The sequence below is a fragment of the Dermacentor variabilis genome, chromosome 9 (genome assembly GCF_050947875.1).
Source record: "Dermacentor variabilis isolate Ectoservices chromosome 9, ASM5094787v1, whole genome shotgun sequence".
NCBI classification, from domain to species: domain Eukaryota; kingdom Metazoa; phylum Arthropoda; class Arachnida; order Ixodida; family Ixodidae; genus Dermacentor; species Dermacentor variabilis.
The window spans coordinates 116,364,660-116,376,738 of record NC_134576.1 but is presented as its reverse complement, the minus strand read 5'-3'; the positions used below and the strand labels follow the sequence as shown (position 1 = coordinate 116,376,738).

Below are 12,079 nucleotides of genomic sequence, written 5' to 3'. Positions count from 1 at the left end.
GGCAGAACCCTCCCTAGAGGACACGTAACAACTTCCAGCATATAACCAAAATTTGCTATGGGGCCTGATGAGGGGCCCTTTAATGTACATTTTCATCACTGTCTAATGGCACTTTATCATTGTTTTGTGGGCCACAGCATGTCATCCTTCGCATTGTCAATTGAGCATTGATATACCTCACTTATAGAAAAACTCCACAACTGTCGCAAACATGGAACGAAATAATAGACAAAAGAGGCACTTCCAACTTTTGCTGTTGCTGTCTTTTACCATAGTTTGTGCAGATCCTTAATGCAGTCACCTTTTGTTAATTCGAACCTGAAGAGGTCACCGAAACTGGTCGAATTAAATAAAAGGCACAAAAAACGCCAAAGCATGCCATCGATTCACTTGACTTTAATGTTAGCTTAGCCACAATGCAGTTGTATTATGTGGTGAAGCATATTAAGCGGGGGGGGGGGGCACCGTCACCATCACGGGGCATAGTTCGTGTTTTTTAATTTACACATGCACCATCTCCAGTAGCAGCACGAGCACCGAGATGCCTAATAAGTTTACTGGTAGGCCTTCAGAGTTTCAAATAGACCCCCACTCTTTGTTGGCTTTAAAGGTCCCCTCAACCTTCGCAGCTTCTTCATCTTACTACTTTCCTTTCTGCTAGCTTTCCCAAAACACAAATGGTTTTTCTCCACTTCTTGGTGCATGGCACATGTGTGAACGTGTAATTACAGAATACGTACTAGGCTCCATTAACGATCTCGTAGATATGAGACGCACATGGCAGGCGAAATCAAGGCTCAAATCGTCACAGCAATGTCAGAAACAGCTATGAAGGGCTGCCAGTAAGCTTATTAGACATCTAGGTACTACGGTAACTGTAGATGGCACATGTGTGCCTCTATAATTAAGAAATGTGTGCCATTTCCCACGACAGTGACCCCTTTCCATTCTTGGTATGCCTCACCGCAGTAAATTGCACATGCTTCACAACATAACACTGCTACATTCTGGCAAAGCTGACCAATCAAGTTCAAATTATCCAGTGAAAGGCAATATTAAGACCGAAATAACTGAACTTGGGGCCCATAGAAATACAGTGCTGTTCACTTATAACAATATCCAGAAGAACAAAAAATCCAATTGTTATAACTGATCATTGCTATATCTGGACTGCCATAAAAAAAGAAAAACTGCCGAACATACTTTTGTAGCTGTGAAACCAAATTTACCACTTGCACAAAAAAAATTGACGTTGCAAAAGGTAGACTGTGAAAAATGAAAGGTTTATTTATACCTCTAAAGAGCGTACCAAGCGTTAGGCATGCTGAAATAGTTGAAAATCCAGACTTGCTTTTGCGGGAGTTTCAGGTTCACAACCGTGGTGTTCAGCTGCTGTGCGAACACTAGCAGCAATAATTTAGTATGCACGAAATAAACGAGCGACTCGGATCGATGACAGTGCACTTCATGTGAACATCGGGGTCGGTGTAAAAGACAGGTCATTGTCACACTTGTCGCCCCGTCACACAACACCACCATCTGTCACGACAACGATCGCCCCGTCAGAGATCTCTCCACCTAACGAGACAGCACTATCTGCACTTAGAAACTCCCCCATTGCAGCACGACCTGTTTCACTGTCAGTAGCGACGTGCTCCTAGAGCTCGGTAATGTCAGCGGCTTCCTCCGTATTGGTTTCACTATCATGGGGGGTTTCATTCTGGTGCACCAAGCCCACCATTGATTGGCATGGCCTCTGGTTGCAGCCTTCATAATCGCTGCACCGCTGTGCGACCTTGCACTTCTTTGAGCCTTGCAAAATTTGCAGCTTCGTCTCAAGTGATAGAACATTCCGCTTTGTCTGCGCTGTCTTCTATCAACCGGGCTGTCTGCTGCGCTTCCACGGCGCATTTCCGCGCTTGCTGAGAAGGGGGTAAAGGGTGGGTGCCGCTTCGCTTCTCGCATTTTTTGTTGCTCTCTTCACAATATCTCGATTGTGGGCAATGTGAGGTGGCTCGCGCCATCTTGTGGCGTGCTCCACCAACTAGTGATGCTGTGCGTAGCCTTCGCAATTGGCTTGTGGGCAGGACTCATTGCGTGGCTAATAATGGCAGATATGCACTCGCGTAAGCAAACGTATTGCCCGTCTCAGCGTTGTTCATTTAACTGGAACTTGGGAATGCAAATTTCATGATTATTCTACATGGAAAATGCCGTTCAGAAGGGAAAAAAATATCTTGTCATACCCGATATGTGGTCAATAACGTGTCATTATATAGGTCTTTCTTTCTCATAGTCCAAATGTATAAGTTGACTTTCTCAAGTTGTCTCATAGTTATAACCGATATATCGTTATGTGGTATTGCTATAAGTGCAGCACACTGCACATAGGCACTGGGCGGGACCTTTGGTCGGGATCAAATTAACTGAAAAGTCGAATTAAATGGAGTAGAATTAACGGAAGTCAGCTGTACAGTCTGACCTCAATATAACAAACTTGGATATAACGAATTATTGCATATAACAAAGTAACTGAAATCTTTCTCGCTGACACTGGTAGGTAATGGATACGTGCATATGACAAATATTGAAAATAACGAGGATATTTTCATGTCAGGAGGGACTTTGTTATAGCAAAATTCAACTGTGTAACAAAACTGATTTCCCCGATGCACTGTCAGAAAAAAGAGTAGCGGCATTGCTTTGCTGAAATAACCTTGTGTTCACACACTTCATCAGACATCTGCTGCATCGCCGAGGTTCACAAGCTTCAAGTTTGACCCCGAGGACCAGAATCGTCTCGTGATGAACGTCGTGGATGCCGAGGTTCGTGAGTATAGCATCTCAGCCGCATCTTGGCAGGTGCCCATTAGTGTGCATTGGCATCGGGGATCTGTTGACAAGGCTGAAGTCGAGTGATGACAAGACTGGTACTTTGAGTGATACTGAGCACTGATTTTACTTTTGCACAGTTAAACCTCAATATAACGAAGTAGGTAAAATAGGCAATTTGCGTCGTTATATCAAAATTTTGTTCTATTGAAATTCGACCTACTATACAAATAAGTACAGTCGCCAGTTGGTTTTTCTTACGCTGAAAGGGGCTGGTGAATTTTTCGAATTATCAGGCAGTTGAAGAAAGCAAATTTGAATGAAAAAACGAATTCATTTTGATGAATTTGGGAGTCGGCGATAGATGATACGGATTCGTGCCACGTGCGTCGACGATATCTTCACATCGGTGGTATGAATTAAGTGAAGTCAGCCATGCTTTTGTGTGCACTTCACCCCTGCGGCTGATAGTGCCGCCCGAACTGGGACAGCACTATCAGGAAAAGCGCCGGCAGCGGGGATCAAATGTTTCGTCTGCCTTTCACTCCAACGGGTCACCGAAACTCGAGATTATTCAATCTTCAATACTAAACGCACTGAAAGACAGCTTACATGATGCCATGCCATCTCAACACGACTGCTCTTTGCACATGCGGCAGATTACCTCTGAAGCAGGGTGCACAGCTGCGCATGCACTCAGCCGCACTTTTGATGACTTTCGTGCACAGCTACGGACGAAGCGTGCTCCAACTTACCCCCCCGCCCCTAGCGCACGCTTGATCGCATTAGCACGAGTTCGCTTCCCTCCCTCTCTTTCCCTTTGCATGCGTGGGAAGGTGGGACTTGTGAAGCCACCATCTTTCTTGTCTCAACCTCGCACGCTTTCACTCCACCTAAAGCACAAAGTATGTGGGGCGTGATAGAATCTTATCGCACTTGGACTTTATCCGGAACATGATGCGGCTCTGCTTGACCGATATATTTAGCTCTTATTGTAGCTTTTATATATCTAGCTGTTACATATATCTCGACCGATATATAGCTCTTGTTGCACTGCCTGCAATTTGAGAGGTGAGTTTGCAAGCAGCTGCTTGTAATTCAATCATTTGACCATCTGCGTCTGCGGAAGTTTCCATTTATTGTCTCACCATTCATTTAATTTAATTTCGTTTATTTTACCCTTAAGGTACATAGTGCATTATGGGGGGTGGGGCTAAGAGAATACAAAGTAAACATAGGTAAAAGTAACTCAAACAAAATAAATAACAGCAGTAATAATTCCAAATTTGAGTTGACATCCGATGATAACAAACAGTGGTACAAAAGATACGAATACAAATGTGATGTATACATGGTAAAGAGGTTCGAAAAACATGTTATGTACAGTAGATTTACAAAATGCATTGTAAACTTTTTTATCATGATTCTGATGAAAACGCTGCAATAGAAAAAGGTACATACACATAGGCAAGACAAATGGTAAGTATATTAGAAAAGTTCGTTTTCAAGTGCGTTTCTAAACATAAGTGGATTAATTATACCTGTTAATGAAGGTGATAAGTTGTTCCAGTCTTTGCTAGTCATTGGTAAGAATGAATTCGCGCCCATGATAGTATTGAAATGCGATATGCTAACTTTCTGATTATGATCATGACGAGAAGAAATGAAAGGTGCTGGCCTGATCGAAAGAGTGTGTAAAAAAGGTGTTATGGTAATAGATTTTGTGAAAAAGAGAAATGAGTGTTTTTGGCGGTCAGATAAGAGAGGCAGGTTTAATAAACATTTCATGTGTGTTACGCTTGCTGTCCGATCGAAGTTATTTAAAATGAAACGGGCTGAGCGGTTTTGTATAGCTTCCAGCGTATGTATTAGTGTTGAATGCCAGGGATCCCATATTGATGAAGCATACTCAAGTTGCGAGCGAACGTGAGTGGTATACAGTAATTGTTTTAATGATGATGGTGCACGAGAAAAATTTAGGCGCAGGTACCCTAAAGTGTGGTTAGCTTTGGACACTATAATATCTATATGCGACTTCCAAGACAAATTGTTAGTTATGGTCACTTCTAAATAACGATACGAGGTCACACAGTTTTGGGATACATTAGTGAGAGAGTAATTAGAAGAACTAAAGTTAGTAGGAGAAACCCTCATAGTTTTGCACTTCTTAATGTTAAGTTGCATTTTCCACGCGCTGCACCAATCAGTTATTTTATTTAAGTCAGTTTGCAGAGCTGTTACATCACAGTCATTGGAAATGTTGTGGTATATCACACAATCGTCTGCAAATAAACATAAATTTGATGAAATATTAGTAGGTAAGTCATTAATGTATATAAGAAACAAAAGTGGGCCCAGCACAGATCCTTGAGGGACGCCTGAGCCGACAGGGGCTAAAGAGGAATTAGATTCATTAGCAGAAACAAACTGAATGTGTGATGTAAAAAGCTACAGATCCAATTAAGTAGTGTATTCTTCTATGGCGGCAGCGAAATTTTATTATGTTGAGGTTGTAAATACATGTTGTTCTATGGACAATAGGTTATGAACGTTAAATACTTTGTTATATTGAGAATTTCATTATATTGAAGTTCTTTATATCGAAGTTTAACTGTATATAGTGCAGTATTCACTGTGGCCTTGTAATGTGTAGGGCAGATAATCGATGGTCTATTAGTTGCCGAATGAGTGCCAAGAAAAGGTAGTAGAAGATGGCAGAGAAGTAGCTGATGTGATGGAATTAGGAAATTTGCAGGCATGGGGAGGGGGGTGGGTGTCAGACGGCGCAAGACAGGGGAGGTTGAAGATCGCTGGGAGAGTCCTTCGTCATGCAGTAAACATAATTAGGATGATAATGACAATCACTCTGGGGACTTTATGTAGCCATGGGGCAACATGCCCCATGGTGGCTCGGTATGGTTGTAGTGTTCTGCCGCTAAGCATGAGCTCGCGGGTTGAATTTCCGGCCAAGGCAGCCACATTTCAGTGCGAGCGTGGTCCCAAGTGGTCGAAATTAAGTCGTAACCTTCCACTAGAGTGTTTCTAATAGCCGCAATGTCCCTTAAATATGCTAAACCATGCGAATAAAACAATCGAGCCAACAACATCATACCCAGCAGTACTGTGCTGTAGCCACTGAGCTGCTGTGAAGGTAATCAACCAATCAATTCAGTCAGTCAGTCAGTCAAACCAACCATTAAGTAAATTAAATCCAAGTAATGCCTGCTTCCCCTGTTCCTCAGACTTGAACTGGTGGACCCATGGGCTGAACTGTGGGCGCAGCCATCCTTCCATCAACGCATTGTTGAATGTTCGCTTTGTAGAATGACTGCAAGACGCAAGTTGTAGGTGGATAGTAGGTGCGGTCAGTGCTGGGGTCCCGTCAGGCAGAGCACATGTGCCTTTTGCCCTTGTATCCGAGACTGAACTGAACTGTCGCTTTGTAAATGTCCAATAGCAGCCAGCCAACGAGGCCACAGGCTATGATATTGGCGGCATCAGCGGGAAAATCCGAAGCTCATGCCTAGGTGACTGTCGTCTTTGTTGGCGGCCATCACAAGTGGCCACTCGTGGCAACGCTACTAGTCAAACCAGTCAGCCAAATCAATTGAATCAATCAATTTGCAGGATCCCGTTGCTCTCAAGGCTGCCATGGAGGCAGTGGAAGCGGCGCTCCCGCTCCTGCAGCTCAGTCAGCAGCCACCACTCGGCCAGCAGTCACACATCAGCAGTGGGGCGGTGACTGGGCCGACCATCACCTACGTCACCGTGCCTGCCTCTTCTCCCTCTGCGGTGGCGGGCAGCGGCGGGGGCGAGGCCTTTGTAGTTGGGAGTGGGCCCGTTGATTCCGTGCCTGCGGGGACGACGTTCACCGTGACCATGCAGGATCCCAATTCGACGGAAGTGACCGTCTACCCGCCATACCCCAATGATGGCTTGGATGACGAGTACATCGACGACGATTCGCAGGATTACCTGCCGCCGTTATCGGAGCCGGTGGCTCGCACCGGTCGGCATCACAAGTCTCGGAAGGGACCTCGACTGATGCAGGTATAGGGATCAACTGGTCAGCTGACACAGATAAAAATAATTCTTTTTTAATATACAGTGTTGTTACCTTTTCAGGTTATAACAGGGTGTGTATAACATCATCAACTTATAAACAAAGCATTTCGAGTCTGTTAAGATGCTTCCATATAATTAAGTTAGGATCAAGATTTTTCCAGTGGACTATACTTTGTGGCAAAAGTGCGTACATAAGGCAAATTGGAACGAAACTTTAATCTGGCTAAATTCATTATAGATTAGCAAAAACAAGTTCCAAAAGCAATTTTGACAATGTGGCAGGCCTAGTAATTGCATAGTTTTCTTATTAACTGCCTTTAAACAACACCTAAGCCGACGACGCGTGCACCTGGTAGTTGTCAATATGATGCAAGCCATTTCTGAGATATTTCGGGGCACCGCTGAAAGCCGTGGGTGTTGCCTTTCTCCAACAGCATACTGAGGAGCCGCGCATTCTAGTTCATGTGTCACCTTCGGCGAACGGTAACGGCGGTATTTCTGTCAGTGTTCATATCAAAAGCAGCGATTTTTGCAAGCTTTTCATGGCGCTTCTGTTTGTATTTAAAATCTCAAATTTTGCACTAAAGCTTCTCTAAATCTACACCATATTAAGATATGCCTTTACATGGTCACAATGTAATGAAATTGAGCTTTAAAAGTAGTATGACCAATTTGCCAATGTGCTACACTGAAATTTCTGGGGGAAATACAGATACAGTTCACATGCCATAACAATGTCTAGCAGTCAGGCATTTGCATTTTTTTAGACAGAATTTGTTTTTTCAACGAGCTCCTGCTTGTTTTGTGATTATAGTGTTTGTGTCGTCCCTGCCTTCTGCCTTTCTTTTCCTTTAGCATTGGTCTCCAAGTTAGTCAGCTTAATTTCTTTTTTCTACTTCGTGGATGGGACCATATTTTCTGGTTTTAATTTTAATAAACTTGCGCTTATGACTGAGAAAAAGAAAAGAAAGAAAATAAGACGGCATGACTTGTCAATTTGCCTGCAGGACTTTCTGCTTCCCCATCTCGACGACGGTACATTTGGTAACCGCTTGAAGTGGGTCGACCGTGAGAGTGGCATCTTCCAGATCGGCTGGTACCACAAGAACGCAGCTCAGTGGACAAATGATGACTGCGTTGTGTTCTTGGTGAGTCGGGTTATGACCTGTCTGTGGGTCTGTCATCACCCCTTTTCACATAAAGCTGATGCTGGTATCAGTCTGGCACGGCCTAACCCGAGCTAATGAAGTGTATGCCCTGCATGACTATCTATATCTTGCATGCATTGCACGCAATGTGCCACCTGCCTTGTGCAGCTTACGGTGTATTCAACTGGTCGCCTTTCAAGTGCTCTAACCATAAGCGTTGCATTCGTCTGGTCCAAACTGAGCTCTTGGAACACATTTTGCCTGGTCCATTCGGTGCGCTATGCTCCAGCTTGGAGCGCTCGGAGTCGCTTTTGCCTCTGAGCCGGGAGCATGACCAAAGTCCAACAGGATTCTGGTCACGGGGCTCTGTCCTCTGACTTCTCTTGGAGCAGCTGAAACGGACGGCTGTCGCGGACCTTCTCCGACTCCATTCTCGAGAGGGCCTCCCATCACTGCCAACTGAGTCGGAGCAGAGTAGGAACCAGCTGAATGTGCCATTAGTCATCAAGGCAGGCCTGTGCCACAGGTCATCGTTAGTGACTGCAACAATTTTTCTGTTAGTATCCTGCCCTGATGCCTCGCTCTCACCAGTCGGGCATTGGGGCACTCCTATGAAATTGAACATCTGCTCACTCATTGATTTTTATAATGCAGCACAATCTTAAAAAGAGAAGGCACACAATGAAGGACAACATACTATGAGATACGGGCATTGTTATACGTCTTCTCTTTGTTGTTTGTGTGCGTTGTGCTAAATAAGGGGTTCTGTACCGAAGACCTCAATTCAACATACTTCTAAGCTCATTCATTCATTAACTGCTTTGTTTGCAATGTAGAGCTGGCAATTCTGCTGATAATGCTGCTGGCAATGCTACCACCACCCTTAGTCCTTGCACCGCTTCTTTCCTCTCATTGTCAGAGTCTGTCAAACATACTGCAAAAACAAGAACCTGAATAGGGTTATTTTTGTACATGTAATAAAGTGATGTGATGCGGTGCGACCTAGGCGTTCGCTTTGTCATCAGACCATACAGTAATGTTCTTTTCTCTTTTTGTATTCGCTCAGGAATGGGACAAACTGAAGAAGCGGCCTGTTGCCCAAAGTCCACACTACTGGATGGAGGCCAAGCAGCGCTTCCGGGCTGCCCTGGGTAAAGTGTCGTATGGATGGACGCCACCCAATCGCGACGAGTACAAGAACGTCAAGGTGAAAAAAGAGTTTAATTTTTTAAGCCAGTGTTCCTTCTGAATCTCGTAGTTTTCGTGGGTCAACAAGCAAACAGCTAGTGCCATCTGCAGTCAGGGATGGGAAGTAGCTGGCACTTCGGATGGTGGCATTGTGGGATGACAGTGGGAGAACCAGCCAAGTGCATTGAGTATGAACGATGTCAACGTGTGACCTCGACTAACGGTGCGAAGTAAACATGAAGTTTCACTTTGGTGACATGATATTTCGGCATCGTGCATTATGGTTTGTGAGCTTTGATGTGTCTGAAGGTTTAGATGTGGTAGCAAAGTGGTTGGCAAGGAAAACGTTCGTTCGTTCTCACTCACTCGTTTGTTCATTCTCTTGCTCACTGGTTCGTTCAATGTCTTAAAACATTAGGCAATATGAAAATGGCAAAGTGCGTTTCGGGCCACTAGGTTTCCAACAGCTTGATGCGGCTGTGTTGGCACCTCATGCTGCAACGATTTGTGCAATGCTTCGCATTACATAGATGGAAACCACATTTGAGTCCGTCAAATTTTTCAATGTTCAATTTCTCGTGTAAGGCTCGAAATTGTTTTTTGTGATCATGACAAGGTGCTGCCCTACAAGGTTAGGCCATCGTAGTTAAATTTTTCCAGCTGTGCGTTATCCATTTGTACCAAAAGAGGAAACACAAGTATCTTCATAACACACTCGTTTGTTCATGTATGCATGTCACGCTTTTAGTGCCTGTTTGATCCTCACTACTGTTGCCATCGCCAGTGCTCAGGCTCGATTCAGCAGCACACTCATGGATGCAGTTGTCCTCCGTGCCATCCGTGCTGTTAGATATGCCTGTGACTTTAAAGGGCCCCTCATCAGGTTTGGGCATTGCAAACAAACAAGTGCAACGCTGTATGCTAAATTATGGGTACGGGGCTACACCTCGACACTCCATGCACTGCAGTTCTGCTGCTTTGGAAAATCCCGTGAACTGCAGTTGTCACATGGTACGTGACCTAGTGTTATGAAGTAAGTAGCACAGGAGGAGATACTGGGGATCATGTTTTAATGCAAGCCATTCTTTGCCTCATACCAGATACAGTAGAACCTCGTTGATATGTTCTTGTAAAACGTGATCGTTCGGCACCAGCATTCAGTGCGTCGCCAAACTGCGATCGTATGATACATATACTGGCCACTAAATACCATGTAAATAAGAAAATGCGCGAGGCACCCGTGATCGACTCAGTATATAGCTGTCCACTGCGGCAGCTTCACCGCATTACTCACCTGCTCGTGTCACGTGAAAACGCCGGCATGCACTCAATTTTTTATTTCAGTCCGGCAAATCTCGGGGGTCGACGCACACGGCATTCACAGCTATAATCGTCAATCCCATTACGATAAGCATCTTTGCCAATCTGTGTCACAGCGCACGGTGCTGTCGGAAGCGCAGTGCACGGTTTTAATAGGCAACAACCGAAACGCACCGCCATTCCCTGCTGCAGACTGCTTCATCTGTGTTTTCCAGCTACTAGATCTCATGTAAACAAGAACAGGGGCAAGGCACCTGCCATTGAGAACAGTATATAGCCGCTCGTCTCACCTGAAAACGACGATGCGCACAGTTTCTTATTCTGGTACCAGCAAATCCCTGTCCCGGTTGTCACGCGCCACATTCACAGCTATTGCTGCCAAACCTATTGCGATAAGCATCTTCACCTACAGTGGAACCCCGGTTATACGTCCCCCGGTTTTGCGACGACCCGGGTTTTACAATGGATTAGCGCAGTCCCAGCGAAGTCCCCATAGAAGCAATGCATTAAAAACCCCGATTATCCGACGAAATTTTACGCTTGACCCGCGTTGTACGAAGACCCTCGCGAAGCGTGGGACAAAACGGCGGACGAAAGAAAAGTGCCGCGGGTATCTTTCCTCGCTCCGTCTCTCTGCATGCGGAGCGCTTGACGCTGCTCAACTGGTTCGTTCCGGCGCAGCTTTCTTCCCTGCCTCGTCTCATCGTTCGTTTTTCTCCCCCTTACCAGCAGCCGCCCGCGACGCCCGCTGTGCTGAAATAGTGCCTTTTCTTCTCCACAATCGCTTTTTCCCCCTCTTCTCGGCGGCGTCGCCTCTTGTTGTGTTGGGGAAGCGTTTCTCTCCTTTCAGTTTCCCAGCAGCAGATCGCTGACAAGGTGGCATGGAGAGGCCTAGGTTTATCACACGTGTTCTTCGTTGTAATCCTAGCGACCAGCGTTCATCAGAGGTTTTGAGTTGTGTGGAGCAACGTGATGCACAATGTCCCGAAAGCGGACACTTCTGTCGCCCGGCGATAAGCTGAATATTATCGAGGAAGCGGAAAAGCGGCATGGAGCCACGAAAGCCAGCATTGCCCGGGACCTTAAGATATCCGAATCTTCGCTTAAAACGATTTTGAGAAACAAAGCGGTGATATTGCAGCATGCCAACAAGCGGTAATGCCAACAAGTGGCAAAAGAAGGACGGCATGAGAAGTTAGAAAAAGTTCTGTTCAAGTGGCTGCATCAAGCACGGAGCTCTGCGATGAACGTTGACGACGCCATTCTAAACGAAAAGGTGGACCTTGTGGCATTGCGTCTGGGCGTCGACGACTTTCAGGCATCGAAGAGGTGGCTGGATCGCTTTAAAAAACGAAACAGAATTGTTTACAGCCGCTTCTACGGAGAAACCATTTCCGTGGACGTTTTAATGGTGAACGAGTGGATGGAGTCGCTGCCGGAGATGATTGCTGCATACAAGCCCTGCGACATTTTAACGCCGATGAGAGCGGTATTTTTTACCATATTCAGCCTGAGCAAACCCTTGT

At 45.3% G+C, this 12,079-nt stretch overlaps 1 protein-coding gene across 2 annotated transcripts in view; it reads left to right on the top strand.

Moving 5' to 3' along the window:
- LOC142557337 (uncharacterized) overlaps window positions 1-12,079 on the top strand; it is a 30,148-nt gene that overhangs the window by 9,250 nt on the left and 8,819 nt on the right. The window contains exons 5-8 of one of the 2 annotated variants that reach the window (XM_075669094.1): window positions 2,740-2,826; window positions 6,460-6,882; window positions 7,905-8,045; window positions 9,112-9,252. In XM_075669094.1, the coding sequence (XP_075525209.1) occupies window positions 2,740-2,826; window positions 6,460-6,882; window positions 7,905-8,045; window positions 9,112-9,252 (792 nt within the window). The remainder of the gene's footprint in view (window positions 1-2,739; window positions 2,827-6,459; window positions 6,883-7,904; window positions 8,046-9,111; window positions 9,253-12,079) is intronic. The other variant, XM_075669095.1, reaches the window with a different exon arrangement.